The sequence below is a fragment of the Convolutriloba macropyga genome, chromosome 15, assembly GCF_964194025.1.
Source record: "Convolutriloba macropyga chromosome 15, txConMacr16.3, whole genome shotgun sequence".
In the NCBI taxonomy this organism is placed as follows: Eukaryota; Metazoa; Xenacoelomorpha; order Acoela; family Convolutidae; genus Convolutriloba; species Convolutriloba macropyga.
In genome coordinates, this window is record NC_134482.1 from 30,539,281 (window position 1) to 30,567,078 (window position 27,798).

Consider the following 27,798-nt stretch of genomic DNA (forward strand, 5'->3'; position numbering starts at 1 on the left):
ATCTATTATAGAAATCGAGTTTTGGTCATAAATAATGTTTGTTGTTTGATATTTATTATTGTCCTTTCTAGTAATCATATTATCAACAACTTTCATCGGTCCTCTAGGCATTATTGTATTCCATTGGTCGTTTATTGAACTATATTTTTATTTTTGAAAGTTTTCTATCTGTTCATCATTTGGTACCCAATTAAGTCAAGAATGTGGATGAGCGGGATCGGAACCTTATTTGCGTACGCACATTACCGAGCCTCCTTGTTCAATTTCTATCATCTTTTCATGAAAATTTTCATATATCAACTCAACTCAACAAAACTTGACTTAATAGGTTAGAAAACCAAAGGGTTAATGAATTGTTCATCAGGGTGATTTCGGTTAAGACTATCAACTAATACAGCACTGTAGTTTCCACTTCGTTGCTAGTCGTCGTACGCCAGCTCGTCATCGAATTCGTCATTCCCTGAGTCAGAATCGAGACTGCTGTTTTCGTCATCTGCCGAACTGAGAGGCAACCCTGAATCGGGGACACAATTCCTAATCAGAGTTGCGCCTCTGTTCTGTACCCATTTAATATCTGAATTGCTGTTGTTTTCCTCAGCATCCGCCATCTTTTCCATGTTATAAACAATATTTGGCATCTTTCTGTCTGTAAGCTGTTGCCATGTCTCAGGCGCTTTCTAAACAAAGTCAAAAGCTTTCTAAACTCCGTAAAAAACTACTCGAAAGTTGGGCTTTCAACTTTGCGTTTTCTTAACCTGCTATAGTTCAAGAGGGTTGTTCAATTTAAATTTAAAACAAGCTATGACATATTTATACATTTTCTATGCAAAACAAAAAATCTCAATTACGACGTTTTTCAAAGCGACGGAATATATGCGAGGATGGCTTTTTCAGTCAAATTTTTACTTCGTAGAGAAAAAACGTAGAGAAAAAACAAAAACAGAATTTTGTAGCCCTGGGGATCTAGTTTTGAATATATAAAACATTGCTCTGAAAAAACATCGCTCGGCTGGGGGGTAATTTGTAGTAAAAATTAGTTAGGTTAAAGGATTTTTGTTTGTCAGGAGTAACTCATTACAGTTTCAAGACTAAAAACAATTTTGACTATTTCAAATGTAAAAATCATTTTTCCCAAAAATCTTCTTTAAAATTTTTCCTTCTTTCTATTTCCTGCTGATTAAAACTATTGCAGGAACCAATCTTTCTCTGTATCGAACAGATTTTTTAGAAAACAAAGACTTCAAGCAATTTAGAGCTCTAAAAATAGCAAAATCTATTTTGAAAACGTTAAAACTATAAGTCGAAAAATGGTTTCTAGATCTGTTTTTTTTTCAAAAAAATTCTTCTTACTTCAAAAAAACTAGCCATTTCAGTATTTTCAGAACCGCAGAGAAGTAAAAATCGGTTCCATGGAAGGAACATCAAATCAACCAAAAACCATTGATGAAAGGTAGAGATGGAACTATTTTTCATCTTTTTACGTGTATTCCTCATGTTGTCAGGGCAGATCATACATACTGAACTCCTCTAGTACGGTGCAATCCGGAGGAAATTGAGAGTCAGAGTTCATTGATCACCAGGTTCTAAAACTTAATACAAACCTTAAATATTTTTTAATATTATTTTTCAGTTCTCTGTATTATAAAACGGCACATCGAATTGATCTTTTCCAGACTGTGTTCATTTCTGTTGATTGAAAAAGAAATGGGTTATTGATTTTGAAATTCATCATATAAAAACCAAGTGTTTTTGAAGAATGAAAAAGAGTCCATTTCAGTTCACTTGGAATTTTTTCAAAAAATTTTCGATTTCTTTAAAAACACTCCGAAGAGTGAGAAGTCCGCAACGTAAAAATCTACTGATAACCAATGTTTTTAAATACTACTATATAAGAACCTTAGATGACAGCCTTATGCTCACTAAACATCAAAATTGAAAACAAAATTGAAATAATTTTTAAAAAATCATTTCGAATTTGGGTGTCAATTTTACAATTACCAATAAAATTGCCTCAAGAAGTCCACGCCTCGTTTTAGGGTTTGTATTTTTGTGATTGTATTTGTGCCTGTACTGTGTGTGTGTTTGTAAGGTTTCTCTGTGTCGGCGTCTTTTAAATTTTACTACACTTATCTTTCTATAATGTACTAAGGAGTTTTCCTTTTTGTCAGCCGAAAAAAGACGACATTTTTTTGTTCAAAGAGCACAAGTAATCTTCTTCAATACATATAATTTGCTTTTGGAGAATGCCAACATTTGCTCTGAAAAAAATTAATGGTTGTTTTTGCAACCTTGAGTTATGTTGGAACAGATTGAGCTACGAACAGACTGGCACGAGCCTTTTTGTTTTGCATCTTATAGGTTTTAAGGGTATTTTTATTATAGGTTCTTTATTATCAGTAGATCTTATTCAACTTTTGATTTGATGGATAACTCGTTTGTAATTTCTGTAATAAAGTTCTTGACATCTCGCTAACGCAGCACAAAAAAAAACATAAATGTAGAACAGACTAGGAGCAATAAAACAGAAAGCATGATCTCAGATTAGCCAACAAATGACAATGGGAACGGTAACTGGCAGTTTGTTTTTTTACGTTTTTGTTCAACAAGGCGTTAGAGTAAGACGACTAGAAAGAGTTTGGTTACCATTGTATTACCTAATAACAGAAAAAAAAACGGCTGCTAAAAATCATACATAAAGAATTGTTTAAGATTATCAAAAGGCAGTCTACATTTATTAAACCCTAAATTTTACGAGTCAAGAGTTACCCCCAAGTCAACAAAATGACAAAAAAAACTAATATTTCACCAAAAAATCAGGGAACCTCAATGTTTCCCGGAGATCACACCTTTGGTTTTCTCACAGCAGAATTGGATACACAATAATGGGTTTCAAAATTGTCCCGCTGTATAAACTCTTCGACGATGGCTGTACTTGAGGGCCAGAACATCGATTTAAAAAAACTTCGTAAAAACACGTTGAAAAAGATACGTTGGGCATAACTTAATAAAAATGGGCACAACCCAAAATGGCAATGAAAACTAATACAACAATTTTAAATGAAAAAGGCTAAGGGTACAGTTAAGTCGCTAATAATATCGATGAAAGGAAAGCTAGACTACTCTAAGACCAAAAAAACCCAAAAACAATTGAAATTCAATTGTGCAAGTTTCTCCGTGAATAATTTTTGGCGAAGAACTTTTAATTAATGATGTTTTTAATCTACTGTACTTTACGTTAGTGAAAGATAGAGTTCAACAAATTACCAAGGGAAGACATTATCAATGTGAAGATCAACCCAGGTATTTTGAAACTGAATGCTTCAAAATGCAGAGACAAAAATTAAGGTTGGAACAAGAACTGAAGGAATAACCCACAACGGAAAATGAAGTAAGTTTGAAAGCTGTTTGAGTGAGTTTTAAGAAACTTTAAACGATGCAACTTCTTATCTCAACGACAGTATGACTCGGCTAGCACAAGAAGATATCTAATATTTGATAAATTTCAGAAGGAAAACTGCACCACTCCCAGAATTCAATGACGCTCAGGATTTGGCTGCTAACATTTTCTTTTCTGAAAAGGTTAAAGCACTACCTGCAACTTTTGGGTTTAATCCAGCTAACTAGTCTGGAAGTCAAACACATGTGCAGGGAAATTTCTAACTCTAGATCCAATAATGACAGTGCCTACCAAGATTCAGAAAGCCATGATATGCTCGTATCCGGAGTGTTTTGTCTCACTTATAAACAGCATTTTATTAAGTGGGATTTTTCCAACGACTCTCAAAGAAGGTATTGTCAGGTCTCTCCACAGGAAAGGCGACGTTACTGAGATGAACAATTACAGACCAGTACAAACTGAAAAACTGTATCGAAATTGGCTGAGAAAATTTTTCTAAAACAACTAATGTCTCATCTTACTATAAGCTCTTTGTGGCCTGTCCATCAATCGCCAGACCGCAAGGGCTATTTATCGGAGTCTGGAGTTCTTTTCTGTTCAGAGATTATCGCAAAGGTACTAAATGAGGGTAAACTTTTGCCCCTGATAGCACTTGATTTGAGCTCAGTATTTGATACTGTCGACTTAATTATCTTACTTTCATCTTTAGAACATTTTCTTGGAATAAAAGGCACTGTGCTAAAACTTTTTAATACAAGCCTGCACAACAGAAAAAATTGTGTAGCAATTGGAGATAAATGCTCTGGAGGCGTCACAACGCACACTGGGGATTACATTAGACGGTCATTTCAGTTATGCAACCCAAGTGAACAAAGTTTGTAAACACTGCTACATACAGATTCAAAAAATATACTCTCTCAGAGAGCATATTAGATCCTAACGGCGGAAAAAAATTGCTACATGCTTTACCTTCTCAGCCTTGGACTGTTGCAACTCAACGTATATCAAACTTGACAAAGGCCTCCTATGAAAACTGCAAAGAATGCAGAATGCTGCAGCCATTTTTGTTTTTGAGATGCGCTAGTTTTTGGGCACCACTGCTCTTTTGAAAAAAACTACAGTGCTTACCCATAGAGTTCAGAATATCATATAAGCATGACGCACAAGGTGATTAGCACAACAGAACCCTCGTAACTTTTGCAGTTATTTTCTCGAAACGTCACATCACATCCCAAAATGAAGGAGTTATTCAGACTACCGAAATGTAAAAATGAAATTACAAAAATAAGCTTTAGCTACAAAGGAGAGAAACAACGGAACGAGTTACCAGTATATCTACGACAGACGAAAGACTATTCGACTTTCAAAAATTTTCTGAAAACCCATTTGCTCTGCTAAGCTTGCTGAAACTATGACATCATTGATCTCCAACAACAACCACTCTTGGGAACAAAAAGAGTGGTCATAAGCCCTTTTATCATCATTATCACCATCATCATCATCATCATATTTAGACACCATTGAATAACTTGGCGCCAATTTATCTAATTTAGATCAAAGTTAGCCAACATGATGAAAGTTCAACCCAAATACTTTCAGAAACCCAAACCGTTATGATTAATCAAGCAGAACATAATAACGTAATAAACATAACTAAAAAACTAACATGAACAATCAAATGGTGAACACCAATGGATTGAATACTAAACGAAATTAGCGATTTAGAATACTACACGAACGAAAATCAGAAGATCTTAGTTTCTCCTCGTTATGATACTGGGGACACGTTATGATAAAAATGGGGACACTTTTTGTGGGCATTGTAATGACTCCGATAATATTTTATATGTCTAGTATATCAATGTGAAAAATTGACTGAGAAAAACGCCTGAAAAACGCCACTTCATCTTCTCTGAATAAGCCAAAATTGAGACGAAATGTATACAAAAAACGAGATTTTTCATAAAACAATTGTAAGAAAAAAATCTCGCCAGTTCATTCTAACCACACGCCTTGTTAGTGGCTATTTACTATAAAATATGCGTGTTGTTTTTAAATTGCATGCCGAAAGTTCGCAATTAAATTGTTCGCAATAAAAATTATTTAGAATATAAGTCATTCATGATAGAAAAAACGCATTTCTACTCATAAGATGCCACGCAAAAGAAAACAGTTGAGAACTTTTTTGCATTTCCTCATGACAAAAACGAAGAAAGAAAACTGAGCGTTAGCCAACGGAACAAAGGTACGACAAGTATTGACTTATACTCCCATGAATTCAAGTTCAAACTGATTATTAGAGCAAAGAACCTCAACAGTCTCAATCTGCCAAGAGATAACAAATTAATATTATGAGAAGGACAAATATCAAGCAAAGAAACAATTAAGAAAAAACTTCAGTGCATTTCAACTATTGATTACAATTTTTAATAATATAAGCTGACTAACGTCGGACAAATTGCCCTCGAACGATAGGCGTGGCAATTAAATTGAAAGGGGCTAGAGCAAACAAACTCTTCTTTTGCACAAAATCCGACTAAGGAGGGATTCAAACCTTTGGCCTCCCGCGTCCTAGACTAAAACAATTACCACTCGAAGATCAGGCACTTATAATAAGAGCAATCCAGGTCAGGCAAAAATGAAGTCAAGCTTGAAAAAGTCACTCAAGAAGTGCCATAGAAAGATTGTTCTAGAAAATAATGGTCAGGCAAAAATTTTGCATAAAAAGACACTTTTACAATATTAACTTCGTTCGAGAGCAATTAATAAGAATCTAAAATACAGAAGGAGAGAGCCTAAATAATAGCTGTTGAGAGGCTGACGGCGACTATTAATAATGTATTGGTTAACCCGAGTATCGTCTGATAAACATAAAACGACTAATGTAAAACGACTAACCTAAATTTTCACTTAATTTATGCCTTTCTCGCGTTTTCAGATTGAAGCAAGCCTAGAAACAGCTTTACCTTAATTAGCTGCAACTGCAAACTTCTACCACTCAGTGTAACGGCACTTTCGATTCCTTCAGTTAAAACTTCCGCGCACAAATTCAGATTTACACAGTAAAATTTCTCATCATTCGTCAACACTTCAATGTCAAGTCTGCACTGCGTAAACGTAATTCTTTTCGCTCTGGTGCCAAAAACAAGAACTTCCAAATAAATCCTGCTTTCTGTTTGCCACCACACAATTTTGGGAGTCAGCTTATCATAAACCGACAAATCTAATCCAAGATCCGACAAATCCTGTACTTCGTTTCTGGCTAAAACCTGGTTAAGTGCACCAACCGAGTTTGCGTTTATCAATTCACGTTTGAAAGTCATTATGGCGTCGTATAATGATCTCGCTTTCTTTCTTAGCATTATGTTCTGCCTACCCGGGTTCATTTCAGGATCTATGTCATGTTCAAGAGCTTCAAGCAACGCGTTACTATTTCCGATCACAAACTTCAACCGATCAACTTCCATTAACTCGCTCAATAAAGATATCATGTCAAATTTAATCGTCTTGTCTAATTCGCAATTAAAATTTCGCAGAAACAAGGATAGAAAACTCGGCGAAATTTTCAAACTTTCCACTAAAGATCTTAAGCGATGGTTCGAAAGACTTTTTACGTATTGAGGTATTACAGGCAAAGAATTGATAGAATGATTCCGCAGCAAATTTGTGAAGACAATAACACAATGTTCAACTTCATTCTCCGATATTTCAGACAAATTTATCAATTTAACGAGCTTTAAAAGCTCATTTACGATTTCAAGGGTAGAAATGTTTGAATTTAATTGGTACAAAATTACAGATAAGATATCGGATGCAATTACATTTCGTGCTTCGGCACATGAATCTAACAGTTCATAAAACAATTTAACAAGTTCAACTGATGGATCTTTCAAATTGTAAAAACACTTCTGGACCAATTTCTTCACTTCATCGGATTTCATCTCACAGCTCTTCGAAATTAAAATAACCGTTGAAAGAGCAACTTCCAAAACTTTGCTCTGCAGATAAGAACACAAAATAAATAGAATATCTTCGATCACGTTCTCAAAGTCATCAATGCAATCTTTGTTCTTAACATCAACATGCTTCAGGATTCTAGTCAGCATTTCGGCTCTGTCGTCGTCAGACAAGTCTGTTGACACGTGAAAATCAAGCAGATTAACTTTCAATTTTGAACAGAAAATTGGATCCATGGATTCTTTTGCTCCATCAGCTAGGCCCTCTGAGCACAGAACTTTTGACAACGTTGAAAACTTTTTGGATTTCGATACCGAAGAACAACCCGGAGAACTTGGCGTTGACTTGTAGTATAGCTCAACAGGGATTAAAGCTGCTTTACTGCCTTCACTTTGGTTTCGGTTAGCAGGGAAAGCTGCAATTTCGTACTGCGACACGTCTGATAAGTTAGCCAGAAAATCTCGAAGGCCATGACTAAAACAGTAGAAAGTTATGAATAAGCTACTCTAACAACAGCACTTTGAAAAAAATAACAATAATCACAAAAGAAAATCAACAGACAGATTAAATTGGACTAGGGATAACTTTTTAAACACCGGCAACAACGCATTAACATTAATTTCTGAATTAACAAACGCATTAACATTAATTTCTGAATTAACAACCGACTAACGCTCTGATACGACCCACGAGCGGTTCGTTTCGGTAGTAACCAGCTGTGGCTTAGGCATGCTAGCATTAGAGTGGTGAGTGGCACGGCCGTCTTGGAGCTCTACTTGTTTATCTTGTTTTCGAGGACGAAAAGTTAAAAGCCTCAGATGAAAAATCGGTCGAGCCGAAAATCTTAAAAAAGAACTTAGAACCAATATAATTACTAAAAAATTAGTTCGAGAGCAATTAACTAAAATATAGCTGACAGATTGCTAGAAAATAGCCGCAATAGCTTCGTGCATCTGCATTCTCAAAAAGATAGTAAAAGAAACAGATAAAAAAGAAACTTCTTTTTATATAATGCTCAGATGTTATATTTTCATTAGGAATCTGTTTAACTTATTGCTGCTTCCATTATCTACTCTCAAACAATTTTCAATTAGAGTTATACACACTCACTTGACCTCGTCTCCTTGAATTGAAGAAAATAAGAGTAAACTTGAGTGAGGAAGTCATTTTGAGACGAAGTGAATTACGTGTGATCAAAAACTTCAATACAAATAGCAAATAGCAGATTTGAAGAAATTGTGACGTCATATGGTTGTTAAGAGAAATCTTGAGAAAACAGCAGGACTTGTCCTGCTGTTTTTTTTTAAAAAAACAGCAGGACAAGTCCCGAGACAATTCAACGAATTTTTAGTGACTAAAAAATAAACCTAAAATGGACAACAATTGGATTGGGAAAACCGCTTAAAAAATCTGATTAAAAAATTGAACGAAAAATTTGATAACAAAAAATTGAAACAAAAAATGGCAAAAAACGAAGTCAAATTGCCGTATGTAAACAACAAAACCAAGAACGAGAAAACAAAACCACAATGGAAAAATTTTGTTCAAACAGTTTTCTCACTCCACTTAAAAATTGGAGAGAAAAACTGACGCCGCATTAACTACTCTCTTTTTCGCTCCTATTCCTGTATCCGCGTGACCAAAATCATTTTTTCAATTTGACTTCAAAAATCATAAAAATGTGTGAAGTCAGCGCCCCAATGCAATTCAAATGCTTTGAATTGTAAAAATCAAGAGAAGGCCAATAATAGCCCCAGATCGATTTGCGTCTATTAAAATGAGACTACCATTTTTTCATTTATTTTTGAAAATTTATATTCGATACTTTAAACCAAAATTTCAAAGAAGCAAATTTTGAAATACGTAGATTAAGATACAAATCCGGGTACAGGTTTCAATCACGCTTGAGTTGCAGAACAAACAGGGTTGAAATTAAGGCCTGCAGCTCAAACTTGTGCTAGTTTTAAGATGGAGTACATTGCAGGTCAATACTAAGAGCTCTCCTTTCGACTATCTACATTAAAGAACTCACATCATGTTGTCCAATATTGGAGGCAATAAAGTTTGGATACTATAAAATTATAAGGAATGATTTTGAGATTTTACATTGGTCAAATACCTAACAACAACAAAAATGAAAAAAACAAAGCTGGCAGGTTGCCAAAAAATAGCCGCAATAGCTTCATAGATCTGCAGTCTCAAAAAAACAGTAAAAAAGACAGACCAAAAAAATTCGTCTTTTCATTGAAGGCTGATCTGTTATAATTTGATTAAAAATCTGTATAAGTCATTGCTGCCTCTATTAACTGATCTCAAATAACCTTCATTTAGAGTGACACACACCCATTTGACCTTATCTCTTTGATTTGAAGTAAATAAAAGTCAATTTCAAACTGAGGAAGTCATTTTTGAGAGTGAGGTAAGTCAAGTGTGACCAAAAATTTAATCACGCGCATGAACAGAAAACTCGCTCCACTAAGAGCGAAAACTGACGTCACACATGCAATTAGTTGAAATTGCATGAACGAATGACACACGCACGCACGCACGCGCACGCGCACACACACACACACACACACACACAAACACACACACAAACACACACACACACACACAAACACACACACAAACACACACACACACGCACATACACACACACGCACACACACACACACGCACACGCACACGCAAACACACACACACACACATGACCTTATATCTTCGAATTAAAGTAAATAAAAGTCAATTCCAAAGTGAGGAAGTCATTTTTGAGAGTGAGGCAAGTCAAGTGTGACCCAAAAATAAATCACGCGAATGAACAAAAAACTCCCTCCATTGAGAGCAAAAAATGACGTAACCTACGCACTTCTGTTGAAATTGCATGAACGAATGAACAAAAAGTGGATGTGACGTCATATGGTCGAAACAAAAATCTTGACGACGAAATAAAAAAACTACCAAGAGAAGGCCAATAATAGCCCCAGCTATGGCTGTGCGGTTATTAACAAACATAACCCACCAACGACAAAATAATTTCTCTCGAAAGAATAGTGGGAGCTACTGCAGCCTGCTTACGTCATTATAGGTGATTAGATACCACTATAACTACTAATAAAATTTCCAGTGAAAACAATTAAACGAATTTTGGCGCACTTTTCGAAGAGAACTGCCGCCGCTTGAGTGCGGCTGCCGACACTTGAGAATCAGAGAGTAAGTTTGACACGCAAAAGGAAAAATCAAGGGCAAAAAAGAAACTCGAAAAGTCAAACGGTCAAGCCAAAATTTTGCATAAAAAAGACCAAAATGTTTACAATAGTTATTTTACGCCCCCGGGCGCACGTTCTGTTTTAAGATAGTAACGTGCTATATGCTAACACAATTTGTAATTGGGGGCACCAAAACACTGGGGACCGACACAGAACAGTCACAATATTTAGGGCTAATTGATAAGTAGGTCGTAGAGTACTAAGTCCACTAAATGTCTTTAAATGATGTTATTAGAGCTTTAATAGGCCACAGCTAAAAACTAAATTGACGGTGAATCCGATTTCAGCGCGCTTTTTATTTGACCTTCACAAAAAAACTACCGGCACTTGAGGTCAGCTGCTTAACATTGTGAACAAAACTGCAATTTAGGTTACGCAAAAATCAAGAAGTCAAGCTGATAGAAGTCACTCGAAAAATCAAAAGTCGAGCGAAAACTTTGCATTAAAACACGACAACCACTATAAAACTTACCTTGAACTTTATTCGAGTTAAAGCTTCGGAACTCATTTTTGTCCTTCAGTTACATGGTCTTGCAGCTATGTTTTTGCTATATCATCTGCATTTGTACAAATTTTGGGAATTTTGGGCGTGATGAGATAAATAATTATACAGCAAACTTTTTAAGATTCAGATCAACTACAAAACCAGCGGAATAAATGCTACCTGAACATTCAGAGACAAATTAAGGCTTCAGCGCAATAAATTACTGTCAACAAAATTGGGCAATAGTTAGAAAGAGAGTTGGTATACTAAACCATATCTTCAGCACTCCTTTGAAAAACGTTTGCAATTTCCATCACAAATTGAAAAATGGCATTTACTCCAAATTTCAATTTCGTGAACTTAAAATAAAACCGTAAAAACCTGCTACCTCGTCTTGATATCACCAAAAGCGGCGTGTACATCATATCAGTATTGATTTCTTATCTGTCTTTTTAGGCATAAATGATAGTGTAAAATACACAATTAGATTCAAAAAATTTTTCCTCGCTTTTCTATGCTTGGTAAACTTTGATTCAAAATTTATGATGACTCGCAATTAGAAAAGCTAAAAAAATCAAATCTCAACAAAAATGCCGTAAGTGGCGTTATTTTCTTAAAGTTCAAAATATGAAATATAGGCTAACCTATAACCACTTGACACCTCAATCGGTTTAATTCCGACCAGAGAACAGCAAATGGCTGCAGAAGGCAAAACAAACAGGTCGTTGGGACAGTGTCTGAGTCTAGAGTACTTCACAAGATGCATTTCTCCAGCGTCAATTAGGAAAACATTTGCTTCCTTTTTGACAACACTCACTTTCACAACTTTTGCTCTCGCCCAAAATGACGTCCCATTTTTCCTTTTGATATTTGCAACTACGTATTTTCCCGGTTCCGTCTGAGATACATGTTTATAATCAGCTTGCTGTTTCTCAATCTTTTCCTGCAATTTTTCAACTTCATCTTGGGTACTTTTCTTTATAATGAAAAATTCGTTCGAAACTTTCTTTGACCGATTTGGAACCAAAAATACTGGTGTAAATGTCTCTGGCTCAAGTGAGTCTGACTCGTGGTAGCGAATGTCAGTTGCTGCTAGCATTTTCTTCAAAACTGGCAGATCTTCGAATACTTCTTTAGCAGCTTCGTGCAAAAGGAACATTTGATTTTCATTCTTGATGCAATATCGCTTTTCTAACAAGTCGTTTTTAATTCGATATCCAGCACGTGGGTAAGAACCATCAGCCATTCTCTCTCGCAGAGTCAACAAATGGACAAACATAACATTGCTTAACGACAGAACGATCATGCCTTCCAAAAGTTTCCCACCAATTTTATCCTCAACGAATTTGACAACCTGGGGCGGGAAATCACTGTTCCCATCTAAACTGCAAATACCCATAATAACTACTTTGAAAGCCTGGCCCGGAATCCTACGCAGGTCTCTTTCCATTTGTGGTATGTCGTACAACACTGACACATCTACGTTTGTTATCGTGTCACCGACGTCCACTCTGAAAATCGTGACAGAGGTCGGACTACCATATTTGGTAGTAACATCGAAACTGGTCACCATTCCACGATGAAAGATTCGATTCCTGTAAATTGTTTCCGTAACAATGACTTCAAAAGAACGTAAAAAGGAAAGGACTTAAGTGGCATTTTTCAACGCGATACCCGGAGTCAGAAAAAAATGCCAAAATCTATTCGCCCAATGAGCAGGGAATTCGACAAGCGTGTTTTCATCAATGAATTCTTACCACCCCCATGAAAAGTCACTTTTAATCTCACCCAATGAGAGATGAGACCATCCAATTTCACTTCGATGATAAAAAAGTAAAATAGTACCATAAGAAATGCCATCCAAAGCGCTGTTAATTAGGGCATCCGATCGAGGTTTATCAGTTAAAGTTTTTACTCAACCACGATTGCACTGAATTGGAGCACTAAATTGGAAGAAATCATGATTCGGTTGAAAAAAAAATAGAATAACTCATTGGTTTTTGTTCTTTTTGAAGGGAAACATGAGAGGTGAAAAACACGTACTATAAGGAGGGAAACAATCAACATTCCTTTTCATTATATACAGTTTTCCAATTCGTATAGCTGAAGCATCTGCTGTTTTCATGAATGGCACCAACTCATCAATCTCTTCTTCAATTTGACACAACACTTCTCGACATACTTCTTTGTATGGCTCACTCTGTGTTTCCCTGTAGTCTTCCAATGTTGCGTAGAATTCATTTGCTTTCATGACCTATATAAAATGACCTACTGAAGCTCTATGAGAGCTGCTCACACTCTTAAAGCTTTCGGGCTTTACCAGTTGATCCCGTTTTTGCGAGACATAAAGTCTGAGAGATTGAGCTACTCAAATCTCAAATGTCTTAGGCAATCGATAGAATGTTATCGCTAGAAAGTTTAAAACATAACAGACTAACATCGGGTGAATTGCTTTCAAAGTAGCCAGCTATGGCTTAGGGATAGGGATGCTAGCATTAGGGGGTGACCGGGTGTTTAGAGAGGGGGGGGGGGGTCAAGAGATGAGGGTAGGGATGCGAGCGCTAGATGAGTGGGGCTCAAATCGCCAGTTGGAGGAGGGTGAACAATCTCCTCAAAATAGTTTTGGTGAATCGCATTCTTAGAGTATAGCAAGACTTAGGAGCGAGAACTTAATGCCCTGCGAGCGCTACCTGCTTATCCCGTTTTTGAGGACGAAAAGTTAAATGGGTCAGACGAAAAATCGCACAAAAAAGACCACCAGAACTAATATAATTGCTACAAGATTCGTTTGAGAGCAATTAAAATTGGTCGAGCAACAAATTTGCATAAAAGATACACAAATTTACAATAATTTCTTCAAACTTGGTTAGAGAGCAAAAAAATAGAAGACAAAACAAACACCAAAGAAACAACTCCTGTACTTTGGAAATTGGAGCTTGCATTTTTCCAATGACAGTTCAGAGAAGCGACACATTCAATGGAAACTAAAAAAATATGACAACGCATTTTATCAATCGCTCCAGATAACTACACTAACAAAATCCAATCCAAACAACTGGCGATAATTTTTCCCGTCAACCAATGACTAGCGATTGATACAAGCCCTATTAATGGGCCACAAAATGCAATGAACCGCGAACAATCGACCCCCTTCGAATTATGAAAAACTCGAAAACACTTAGATCTGCTTCAAACTTTGAAAACGATACTAAAATTTTCTACCCATCAACTCTCTATGTCAAAGAAACAAGTTAGCCTTAAAATTTCAAATGAATCTTATAAAACTGCTTTGAAAAGTCGCGTATTTCACTGAGCGAAAACTTTTTTAAACCAATTTCCTCATCTCTTTCAAAGTTTTGCATGTATAAAAGGAATCTCAATTATTCTCTCTTCGAAGTTGTTCAACAAAACAAAAATATTTTATTCACGTAGAGCAATGGCGTTTACATTTAGATCCGTAAGCAAAATCACTATAGTTCGTAAAAAGGAGCGCAATAGGCGGTTATTGATAAAAAAAAAAATAGCCACAAAAACTTTGAAAGATTTCGAAAACTCACTCAGTTAGATATCAAGTAAAACTGATTTAAACCTCAAAAATTACGCGCATTTTTGCTCCATTTCGTGATTCGACGCGATCAAAAACGTCAAACGAAAATCACCGTCAGGGAGCCTAAATAATGGGACTAAGAGGTTCAAAAGTGTGCTTCAAATAACCACATTAGAGGTTGTCATACACCACTATTAAGATTTAAAGTAAAAAATGACACCAGTTTCGGCGCACTTTTCATTTGACTTTTAGTATTAAATTGCCGCCAATTGAGTTCGGATGCTTGCAATTGTGATTGAGAGAGAATTTTAGATCACGCAAAACGCAAAAAGTCAAGGGCGTAAAAGTCAATCGAAAAGTCAAAATTGTCAAGCTAAAATTTTGCATAAAAAAGACACGTTTACAATTATTGCTATGAACTTCGTTCAAGAGCAATTAAAAACAAAAACAACATTAATATATCTAATACCATCCACTTACAGCTTCGCAGCTATTATACAAACATCCTAGAGCAGTAGTCAAAATAGTCGAGCAAAAGATTTTTGAAAAAAGACAAGACCAATCTTTCGAGCTTAACTCTCCTCATTATGTGATATATCCTTATTAACACTTACTATTTGTTTTAAAAAAAGTTCAATTTACTTCTCAATTAAACAATTCGAAGGCCATATTTGGCATTTTCCATCTAGGACCATAACACATTTTATGTTTAACCAAAGCAACTGTATGACAACATAATTGATGTACACGTAGGAAATTGTAGTGTGAACCTAAATTCCTAGAAGATTTACCTTTTCAAATTTCTTGACGATATACTTGTGTAAATGGTAAATACTGTAAAAAGTACATGGTGACGTAATTATACTGGTAAAGCAGTTTTCAAAGTTCGTTTGTATATATACAATATAGCATCTTTGCTAATAATTAACAACTTTATGGAAACTTGTTTCTTCTAAGTTCAGATTTATTGAAAGTTTCCATTTTGAAGCACAATTACAACTAAGCAAAATAGTCAAATTAGTAGCTATAAAGTGGTTAGCGCGCATCCAAAACTCTTCTGAATAACCCAACTTGGGGCTAGGGGTATTAGCCGACACACATATTAGAAGACACGCCATTTGGCCGACAGATTTCATCAACGACGTGAAAAAGACCGAAATCAAAACTGCAATTTAAATAGTGTTATTAGAAGCGCCGCCTTAATTATGTTCGGCCGTAATAATTTGTTCGGTTGTGATAGATTCATATCAAGTCCCACGGGCGGCTGAGGCATGGCCAAATTAGCTAGCAGTAATAGCCAATTAATTTTGTTTTACAGCTACGGGACGCTACTTTTACCGCTTAATGCGCGGATAACTATTGTGAACTGTGTTTTTCGAGTAGTTATATTTGCTCAAGTGTCGGCTAAAAGGTGTGTCGGCTAATTTGTATGTCGGCCAATTGACCGGTCACGACCCAACTTAATCAATACTATCCGTTTAAAATTACACAGTGAAGCAGCTAAATAGGCACAAGTCAATTGCTTCAACTATGTCTTAAAACAACAAACTTCTCATCAAAATAAACCTTCTACAATCGGCGAACGCAAAGTAAGCCGATAGGCAAGCAAGCCGACAGAAAAGCAAGCCGAAAGTTATGTAATAGTTATGTAATCTATCAGAAATAATACATTGTCAGCCGTTACAATCAATACTGCGCGTAGTATTATAGTGCATAATGTATTCCAATGCACCAAAGAAACAAAAATGCGTCAATTTTTAGACATCTAGTGGGTACTGGCTTCAGCAGACCGCTGTCCATGGCCATGCCTCTCATCCGCTGTGGGATGTAATCCGGAAATAGCGGGCCGGTTATCGCGGCGAAGCCGCGACGCGCGCCAACCGGCCCGACAGGGGCAACTTAAAATACGGGTATCCGAACATTTTTCGGCTTACTTGACCTCATTTTCAAAATGCGGCTTGCTTGCCTATCGGCTTGCTTGACCGCCACCTCTACAATCAGTGCGTAACAAGAACTGTAGTGAAGACCTCATCGTGGAGAGGATATAAATATTTAAACATTAACGTCGGGCTAATTGTTCTCAAACGACTGCAAGCGGTTGGCTTCGTCAGTAGCCAGCTCCAGTTTCCAGAGGCTAGCTTAAGCTTAATTGAGGGTGGTGGGTGGGTGAAGCGACAGAAGCAGGGCGGTAGGGATAATAGCTTCTCAAAATTACCTTTTCACCATGAATATTACCAATAGTTACTAGTCCTAGTACCATTCCCAAAAACTTCAAGAATCCCAATATTGATTCGAGAATAAATCAGCAGGACTAATATAATTGCTACAAAATTCTTAACAGAGCTATTAATAAAAAAGGCTGCAAGGCACATTTGGTAAAATACTTGAATACGCTTTCAGATTTCCCACCGGAAACTCCTCTACTCTAATTTTTGGGGGGTAAATCGAAATACAAAATATATCACTGCAAAACAGCGTATAAATTTGTTAATGCAGTTTAACGAAAATAAAAATTGTTTGCGGAGTAAAAGGAAACTGTTCAGATTTTTTGTTTAAATGGAAGAGCGGTAATGGAATGCTTTTACCTGTCTGACACGCACTCTAAAATAACCCTGAGTTGGCAATTTGACACACTTCACGTCACTTCCAGGCTGATCAAACGACAGAATTTGATGACGTCTAGAACATAGGAGGTTTCCACAATTGATGAACTGCTTCGAATGGGTAGCGTATTGAGGGTTCAGTAGCATTTGTTGACACAACTTCACATTATTTTTATTTGTACATTTTTCCTTTTCACAATTGATAAATAATTCTTCTAGCATTTCTTTGAAATTTCTTTCGACACTGTAAGTCCAATTGTTTCTACTTTTCGAGCTCTCAAATTTACTCTTTAGCAAAACAATGTATTCCACAGTTTCCATTTCCGAAATAAAATGGAAAATCTTTGGATTTTTAATTGATTTCCCGTCCAACGTATCCATCAAAACTGAACATCTTCGGTTTAAAACAATTTCGGTATCCATATCTGAATTGTCAACACCTTCATAAAACAGAGCAAAATTGTAGGCAATACCAAGATCAGTTATTTGGTCTAAATAACTATCTGTTGTAATAACGATCGTAACACAAAGCGATGATTTTCTTTGAGGATCCGTTGAATCTTCAAGCTCTGGTTGCATTCTCTGTTTTATTTCATCAGTTACACAGTTTACGTTGTACCCTTCATTGAACAATCTGCTGGTTAGAAACAAACAAGTTTCTTCACTTTGACAAACAATCACAACAGCTGAATTTTCACAGCAGTTCTGCTTCAAAATCTGCTTCGCCAATTGAAACTTTTCCGACCTTTTATGACTACAAATTAGGGGAACGTGCGAAACACCCAAAAATGCTGTGCCCAAAAACAAGTCCGTGAAGATGTACGAAATGTTATCAATTCGCTTTTCTGGTCTCCAGTTTCGAATTTTCAAAAACGAATCAATTTTAGGGTGATATGACTTTGAAAACAACATGAGTCGCCAATCAGTTACAACTCGTTGACATTCTGACCTTTTAAATTTGTTCATGCTCTCCACAATTTCCCTGTTAAAGGAATCAAAGATAACATCGCATTCATCCATAACTATTAACTTAACCCTGTTTAGGTTAACGCTACCATTTTCTAAATTTTCCAGTAATCGAGCCGGAGTTGTTACAAGATGCTGACATTTCGTCGGATTGCCCCAGCCGAAATCTGCAACTATATGGGGCCTCCAACTCTTAAACGATGACAATCTTCTATTGTACATTTGCTCAATTAACTGCGCAGACGTCCAATTAGGTACTATAATCAAAATAGCCGGTCCTTCCAGATTGATTCCACGAACCTTCATTGAGTTCAGTTGCTCTACTTCAAAACTCCTGACCATTCTCGAGGCCTGTGCCCACAGTGTAAAGTTGACAATAGCCATTTTTCGCTCCAAGTTACTGGAGTTGATAGCAACTATATCTGATCCAAAAACGGAACATATTGGAAATATCAGAGCAGAGAGAGGGTATATGAATTCTGTGGTCATTTTCCAGTCAATATTGTTCATGAAATCGTATGGAGAAAACCACATTTTGTTCTTCTTTCCAACTACAATCGCATCGTAGTAGAATTCAGCAAGTAGACCATCATTAACTAGTTGGAAATACGAACTCAAATAGCTATTTTGACTCTGTATCATGGCCAAATCTTGATCAGAGTATGAGTACTTAAAGTCGTTTTCAGAACTGCTGCTTTTGACAGAACAACTTGACGTTGAAAGCTTGCCAGATATCAGCTTTTTAGACCGTGATTCGGGCTCCAGGGAAGAACTGGAACCCATTTCGGCCGAAGCAAGCAGCTGAGTTTGAAGCGCTTCCTCTTTGTTGCCACAAACTTTTTCGCACTTCTGTTTTACATGATTCTTCCTAATTTCGCGAAGGCTTATCTTTTTCTGTTCATTGCTACTGCTGATTTTTGTATCAGCATTTGCAAAGTTATTATTCATTTCCAACGTTAAATTCTGCTGTGAATTACGATCCGATATATTATGTTCACGGTTGTCCCGATCTGCTAACTCATTTTCAGACGATGAAACGCTTCCACAGTTTCGTGGTGAGACAATTTTGTGATTAATCTTTGAAATGCTACCAGTAGAAAGTATCGTCGGAGAACTAACATTTCGAGTATCTTCATGTTCTAATTCATTCAAGTTGATCATATCGAAACATTCTTCCCACTTTTGGGCACTGTTTCTTATAGAACATACTTTGGTCGAATTCTTGTCAGATTCTTCATCGTGCATGAAATTCTCGTCACCGTTTTCAAGAATCGCCCCATCATTGAATTGCTCAATTCTCTCAACCAGACTTTCAAGATTTATCTTGGAATCGCCGGAAAATTTCAGTTCAGCTACTGAAAGCATTTCGATGTAGTCAAATTGCAACTGAGTCACAGATTTGGATTTCAGTTCAGATTTGAATTTTTTCTGCAAGCAAGCCGACAACATTCCTTCGCTACCCAGGCAAATATCGCCGCATAAATTAGCGTCATGGAAACCATCAATAATCATGTCGGTAAAATCCAAATTCACTAGACGAGACAATTCCAATTCGGCGTCAAAATCTGTCTGCTGAACTACGCACATACTAGCTTTGGATACTGAGGTAAGGTACAGGTCAACACACCTAAAGCATCAAAATTTGATTTGAGAAAATAGTTTTAATCCAAGTTCAAGAATTTGGGTTGTGCATCTTGCTCAGCATCACAGTACTAAAAAAAATTGTGAAAAATAATCCACCAAATTTTTCCTCCGCTTTATCTGAGTTGTACAATGAGAGCTGCCAACCCTACCAAAAATTCAAGTCGCCCTTCAAACCATGGAATTCTTCCAAGCTCAGGACAAAATGAAAATCGGTAGAGCGAAAGAACATTCAGGAACAAAGTTGCAAATCCTTTCAAGCAAAAATTTTAGGAAAGACACATGGCCACAATAAAGGCTTCAAACTTCGTTCCAGAGCAATTAACCAGATAATGGTAACAGAATTTAGTGATTGACGTTATTCAGTGATCTTTATAGTAAACAAAGAATGTCCTCACCTGTACGGTAATTTAGACTCCGATAGACTTCGTGGAAGTGGTCTAAGAGCGTCAGCTGTTGATGCGAATCTGTGACCATGGTCAAGAGAGCGACAATTCACTGAGCGCAAGTTGTTCAAGAACACATGGCATATTTCACATCTCAGAAATTTCCTAAATATTTCACTGTTTAGTTTATTATCAACCTCAATCTACAGAAAATCAGTAAACTAGTTTTAATTTAAATTCCAGTCAATCCAGAAGCCTCTCAAAGTGTATCATTGTTTAATCGCATTTGATCGATTGCCCTCATAAATATCCCATCACCAAAGTGAAGAATCTCGTCTCAACGGTAAAATCAGCTTCGAATTAAAACGGATCTTTAAAGTGATAGTCACCCAATACGAGGGGACACAGTTGCATACATAAGATTTTCTCGCCCAATGAGAGGGAGAATAAGGAACATAAATGTAAACAAAGACAACAGATTGTCCGCAAGCAGCCGCGATAGACGCTTGTGGAATTCCATGGAAATGAAAAAACTAAAGAAATCAGATAGACAGATTGACAACCAGTCCTTTAATAGACCAATACTTTTTGGGCTATATTTGGACTGTCATTTTTATGAGACGCATACGCCCTATAAGGAAAAAACCCTAATTGAGCTTTTTCAAAATTAATATTCAATATTAAAACTCAAGACTATTACTCAGGAATATACATTGGGCAACACTCAGATGCATACTATTGATCTTTAACTAGTAAAGGTTCATAAAATTAAAGTTCATTAAGCGAACTCAGAAGTCATTCTTTAGGTGAGCTGAGTCACTCACACAGTTGACCCAAAAACAGAACAAATGACGTCACCTACACAAATTTTAACTGCAAAGCAGTAGAAGTCACTGAAATTGAAAAAGTCAATGGTCGCAAGAATCATAGATGGAGAAGACGAATTTAAAAAACATAGCAGTACAAGTCCTGAATTACAATCCAAAAAATTGTATGAGAAACCGAGAACTAATGTACCCAGCAGATCAATTGAACAATCTCAGCAAACAAAACAATCTCAAAAGTTGAGAACCTAAAATAATCATTACTAAAATCAGAACCTATAATATTCATTGCTGTAACTCTTTTACCATGAAGGCCAAAAATGATACAATTCAATATACTCCTTAACTCACGCACAAGATTTGAAAGATATTTATTATTCACTAAAGGTAGATAAACTCGAGAAATATAACAAACGCTTCAAAAAAAATAACAAGTGCAAAAATTTGAAGAAAGTTTCTAAATTTTCAGAGGAAAAAGTTTAAAACCAGTGTTTTGGTCTGTAAGTTCTGCCATGCAATCCATCTGCAAGACCTTAAAAAAGCTTCGTTGTAAAGATCGTTACAAGTTTCCTGTAAAGATCGTTAAACTCAGAAAATGACAACAAATTTCGAAAATGTAAAAACAATGGCAAAATTCAAAAATCGTGATAAAAATACCTTCAGGCCCATTTCATTTTTTCCAGACACTATACAATATCTCTTTTTCAAGCCATAAAAAGTTTCACTGGCTCATAAAATTTGAAAAAAAAATTAGAACATAATTAATTCCAGAAATATTAAAAAAATAAAATTTTACCAAAAAATCGCAAAAACTCGTGTTATTAAAATATTGATACCCAATCCATTACCACTAGCAACGGTGCAGTGACTTATTAACAAGTTCTATGGGGAAAAATGCAAGAAAGACCATGACAAATGTTGAAATTGAAAAATATTTCGAGTTTTGTCAAAAAAAACTCGTGATGATCAAATGTCGAAAACCATTATATTACAATTCAAAACTATGCAGTAACTTATCAAAACCTGGAGGAGGGCCCTTGACACCTATGGCTGAAAAAAAAACAAAATTTTTCAAACATAACCGAGAAATTGCCGGAAAATAGCAACACTTCTGGCCTTCTACCAATTGAAACAACTAAAAATACAGATATATACAGATACTAAAATACAGATACGAAAATACAGATACTAAAAACTAAGATATACAGAATGCCACCAGTCCATTAAATTAACAATAGATTGTTTGGTTAGATTCGGACTATCAATTTTATGAGACACAGACGATCTAAAAGGAAAAAGCCCTAATGGACTTTTTCAAAATTAACATTCGAAATCAAAAACTCGAGACTCTATAACTCAAGAATTGGGGTAAATACGTTTAGCACTACTTAGATGCACACCACTGATCTTTAATTATTAAATGACCATTAAATTTAAAGTTCAATAAGCCAGTTCAGAATTCATTTTTCTAAGTGAGGTAAACGACGCAATTGACCTGAAAGCAGAACAAATGACGTCACGCACACAAATTTTATATGCAAAGCAGTACAAATCACTGAAATTGAAAAAAATTTTTTTCCAAGAAGTCAGGTCGCAAGAACCATTGGTGGACACGATGAAAAAACACGATGTCGACAATAATAGCCGCTATCGCTTCGCGACCTTCACAGTAGCATCACCAATCTAAGCTAATGTCCTCCGGCTAAGGTCCTTCAAAGAAAATTGGTGACCGCTGAGCTTTACCTATTTATTCCGTTTTGAAAGCTCAGAGTAACAAAAAAAGGTGTGAAAACATCTCACAAAAATTCGAAAAACCCAGGACAATAACTGACATAAAGTTCAAAGACTGAACTTTGAATGGATTGGGGAAAACAGTTAAGAAAAAAGTCTGATCCAAGAAATCTGAATGTAGCTGGCAGATTGCCACAAAATAGCCGCAATAGCTGCGTATATCTGCAGTCTAAAAAAGCAGTAAAAAAGCAGATGAAAAGTTACTCTTTTCAATAAAGGATGAGATGTTACATTTTTTGATTAAGAATCTGCATAAATTATTGCTGCCTCTATTAGCTGCTCTCAAATAACCTTCATTTAGAGTGACACATACTTACATGACCTTTTCTCTTTGAATTAAAGTAAAGAAGAGTCAAAGTGAGGAAGTCATTTTTGAGAGTGAGATGAGTCACGTGTGATCAAAAACTTAAACACAACTGACTAAACGTCGGAAGAATTGCTCTCGAACAACGGGGAGCTCTAATCAATGCAGCCTGCTTCAGTCCGGGGGAATCTAAATGGGACCAAGAATTTCAAAAGTGGGCTTCAAATAACCACATTAGAGGTTAACATATACCACTATTAAGATACAAAAGGAAAAATGACACCAGTTTCGGCACACTTTTCAATTAACCTTTCGTATTAAATTGCCGCCAATTGGTTTCAGCTTGAAATTGTGATTGACGGAGAACTTTAGATCACGTGAGACGCAAAAAGTCAAGGACCTAAAATCACTCGAAAAGTCAAAACGGTCAAGCGAAAACTTTGCATAAAAAAGACAAACACGTTTACAAAAATTGCTTCTCCACGAAAGCGATTAATCAAGCGAATGAAAAGAAAACTCGCTCCACTAAGAGTGCAAAAATGACGTCACGCACGCACATCAGTTGAAATTGCGTGAACGAATAAACAAAAAGCAGATATGAAGTGATTGTGACGTCATATGGACGTAACAAAAATATTGACAACGAAATAAAAAAAACACCAAGAGAAGGCCAATAACAGCCCCAGCTATCACCGTGCGGCTATTAGAAAACAGCAAAAATCAAAGTGAAATTGCCGCATGTTGACAAAAAATCTCTAGCGAAAGGCCGAATTTTTGTTCACCGTTCTCTCACTTTAAAAACATGCCCGGCAGATTGCCGCAAAATAGACGACGTTGATTCCAATAAGCATGACTGGGATTGAAAGAATAGATATTGAAAAAGATTTTTGTACAAAAACATTCTTTAAGTCCGATTTATTTTGATCGCATTTCGTAGTTGAACATACTTCTGTTTCTTAGAGAGAGACTACAGGGGCTACTATCAATACCAATAAGCATTAGAGAGAGGTAACTAATACTTATAGGAACGACGTTCAAATAGCGGGCATCTAAAATTGGGCTTTATGGGTTTATCCCGTTTCTATTTCTGACTTCAATTTTTTATACAGACTCTGTTAATTTTGAATTGCTTTGCTGAGCAACTGATGTTCAAAATCACTTTTAGCAGAATGAGAGAAGAGAAAAACTAGCCAAGAGAAGTCAAAAAGATTTCACGCAAATGTTGAAAAAGCGGCAAAAATGAGGTAAAGCGTAACATTTTTTTGTTTGACGAAACAAAAAAACATAGCAGGACAAGTCCTGACGTACAATTCACAGAATTTTCATTGACTAAACAGAAAAACTAGACCTAGAATGGACTATGAGTTAAATGAGAAAACCGTTTTTAAAAATATCAGACAAAATAAGAAAAAAACAGAAAATCAATGTCTAAATGCCGCATGTGAACAAAAAAACCACTAGCGCGAAATGAAAATTTAATTCAAACAAACAACTGGGCCTAGAATGAGCTGTGAATGGATTGGGAAAACCATTTAGAAAAAAATCCGATCCAAAAAATCCAAAAAACAGCAAAAATCAGAGTGAAACTGCCGCATGTGAACAAAAAACTACCGAGAAACCGAATTTTTGTTCAAACACCGTTTTCTCACTCTACTTTAAAATTAGAGCGAAAAAACTTCACGCCGCAAGACCACTCGGTTTTTCGCTCCATTTCCTGTTTCGGCGTGACCAAAATCATTACTCCAATTTGACTTCAAAAACCATGAAAATAAAATATGTGACCAGATCTTAAAAAAAAACATAGCCGGAAGAATTCCGGAAACAACTCGAAGGATAAAATTGCCCATACTTATGACTTAAAAAATAGAACAACTATTGTGAACCCTGCACATCCACAAATGCCATAAAAATAGGAAGAATAGAAACGGCATTCGAACACCAATTGAACAAAAAAAACTAGAAAAACTTAATGAGTTTTTTAAATAGTACAAGGAAGCATAAAACCGAGTAAAGTTCTTTTGCACTTAGAGCAATGAAAAGTTCTCAAAACAGTGGGCAAGTCATAATACGCTAGGAAACTTCTCAGTTTTAAAAAAATATTAGAAAAAAGGTTTAAAATTTCTCAATTTTTCTACCAAATTTCCCAAGAAAAAAATCATTGATACCAAGAGAACTTTAGTCAATTGGTAACAGAAAATATCTTAAGTAAAAAGCTTCTAATCGATTCCCACTTAGAGCATCAAAACAAAAAACAGGCAAAAATCCATTCAATTTTGTCTAAAAATCAGCAAAACTGATCAAAATCCTCCAAATTAGCAGTAAACTCAAATTAACTGTTGAACAATTCAATTCCTATCAAAACAAACCTAAAACTAATACAATATCATAATCAAACTTCATAACCAACAAAAGTTGGAAAAAAACTGTATTTAAAATCCGCACGTGAAAATCGCTCGCTTAGAGGAAAATTTATCGGACATCAGTTCTCGCTCTCTCAAAAACAGCTGAATGAACGAAAACCACTCCCTTTTCGCTCGACTCTTCAGATTTTCTGAGCGCCAAAAGCACTCCAAATTTCTTTACGCGTTTCATTTCCCAATTCAAAAATCACTCCAATAAAATTGATTAAAAAAAGTAAAGAGATTAAGAAAAGTTAGTAATATCTGTCATTGAAAAGCGCTCTAAATATATTCCATTAAAACATCAAGAAAAGTTCCTATCAAAGGTTAGAAAACTAAAAAGTAGCAAAAAGCAGAATAGAAAGATTTCAGCAAAAAATCAAAAATTCGCGGAAATCTTCATAAAAATTACTCAAATATCTTTAATAAAATGACTCAAAACTGAAATCAAAATAAACAACACGCATCAAAAACAACTAAATTGGACTATAGGTATCCCCAAATGCTATAAAAACTTGAACACAAAGAGCATATAAAAACAACTTGAAAGAAATGTTAGAAAAAAATAAGCTTTTTTGATCTCAGAAGAGCACATAGAGCCAAAGAACGTTAAATGGAGCAAAAAGAAAACTGAAAAAATTCCATAACAATAGGAAAACCGAATAGGCTAAGAAAATTCTTTAAGTTTAGAAAAAAAGCGAAAAACAGCAAAAAATTAAGAATAATTTAAAATGTTTCAGTTTATTGTCATTTTTCTTAACAAAAAAATTGTTTAAAACCAAGACAATGTTACTTGGTATCTAAAGACTCAGTAACTAACAAGCGTCTATTCAAAGCCCATACAAAGCAATATAACAAGACAAAACTCAAAAAATTGCTAAAATTCAGCAAAATAGCTGAAAAACCAGCAAAATGGTATAAAATTCTTATAAATGACCAAAAACCTACAAACCACTACTAAAGCAACCTTAAAAATCACACAATATTATAATGAGACTTCTAAACCAAAAAAAAATTAACAAGAAACGGTTTTAAAAAGCCGCACGTGAACAAAATTTCGCTCCCTTACAGAAAATTTTTTCACACCCCAATTTCCCGCTCTCTCGAAAACAGCGGAATGAACAAAAAACCACTCTCTTTTCGCGCCCCTCTTCACTTTTGTTCAGCGCCCAAACCACTCTAAAATTTTTCACGCGTTTCATTTCCTGCTTCAAAATTCACTCCAACTAAAGTGATTAAAAAAAGGACTTCTCCAATACTCCTCTTCGAGTCGTAAAAAAGACAGCGCCCCAATACAATTCAAATTCTTTGAATTGTAAAAAATAGGAGCGCTATAATAGCCGGCTGAGAAGATGAGGGCGGCTATTAACCAGACTGAAAAATTTTCACGCCGCAAAACCACTCGCTTTTTCGCTCCACTTCCTGTTTGAGCCACGTCTTTGACGTTCTTACTTTTTACGCTTACGTTCCTTATTATCCCTCTCATTGAGCGAGAAAATCTTCTATACGCAATTTTATGTCCCCTCGTATTGGGTGACTACTACTTAAAGATCCCTTTTAATTCGAAGCTAATATTACCGTCTATTTTGCCCCGAAACTTATATAGGCCAAAGAAGTATTAAAAACTGCTGAAACTATGCTTATATTGACAAACCAGTATTCAGGAATTAACAAAGTTTTCGAAGCAGCTGCATGAGATGCCAATACCTTTTAATAGAATCGAATGCAACACATCTCATTCCTTCGTAGACATCATCAACTTTGCTTAATTGATAGCCAGCTCCGTTGATTCTGGTCAATTCCTTCTCAAGAACCTCGAGTTCCTTGTTAAAATGATTGACGAGAACCAGAGCAACCAAGTCAGTTCTGCCCAGATATACATCCAATAATCGAAAGTTTCCGTGAACTGAGAGCTGATGTGTCATTTTCTGCATTTGGCTGAACTAGAAGAGAAAACAAGAAATTTCTACCACAACGGCAACTACAATTAATTATGCAGAATCTAGAATATCATCTATAGCAAGCATTACGTCACTTAGATTCATTTGTATTTGTGTGAGCGTCACAAACAAACCGTAGAACAAAAAATTCAATTTTGCGCAAGAACCAAAGATTTCAGCTTAAACTGCTTTGACACTTCAATGACCCGAGCCCAATTTTCTGGGAAACTTTACGGGAAAACCTTATAGTTGAATATAGAAAATGAGGTATAAAAAATTGAAGTTTTTTTGAT

The 27,798-nt window shown here is 35.9% G+C and overlaps 1 protein-coding gene across 1 annotated transcript; it reads right to left on the reverse strand.

Annotated features, from left to right (window-relative positions):
* LOC142354516 (uncharacterized) lies at nucleotides 1-27,714 on the reverse strand. The gene is made up of 7 exons (XM_075406840.1): nucleotides 27,273-27,714; nucleotides 20,260-20,412; nucleotides 17,237-19,847; nucleotides 13,170-13,358; nucleotides 11,749-12,695; nucleotides 6,364-7,828; nucleotides 1-677 (listed from the first exon to the last, which is right to left on the reverse strand). The coding sequence occupies exons 1-7, from the start codon at nucleotides 27,497-27,499 to the stop codon at nucleotides 420-422; spliced, it is 5,850 nt and encodes a 1,949-aa protein (XP_075262955.1). The 5' UTR covers nucleotides 27,500-27,714; the 3' UTR covers nucleotides 1-419.
* Between the last annotated feature and the right edge of the window lie 84 nt (nucleotides 27,715-27,798).

Coding starts and splice junctions, on each gene's coding strand:
- LOC142354516 (XM_075406840.1), bottom strand. CDS start 27,499: ATGCAGAAAATGACACATCAGCTCTCAGTTCACGGAAACTTTCGATTA. Junction 19,848..20,259: donor GAGTCTAAATTACCGTACAG/GTGAGGACATTC, acceptor TTGATGCTTTAG/GTGTGTTGACCTGTACCTTA. Junction 678..6,363: donor TGCAGTTGCAGCTAATTAAG/GTAAAGCTGTTT, acceptor GACTTTGTTTAG/AAAGCGCCTGAGACATGGCA.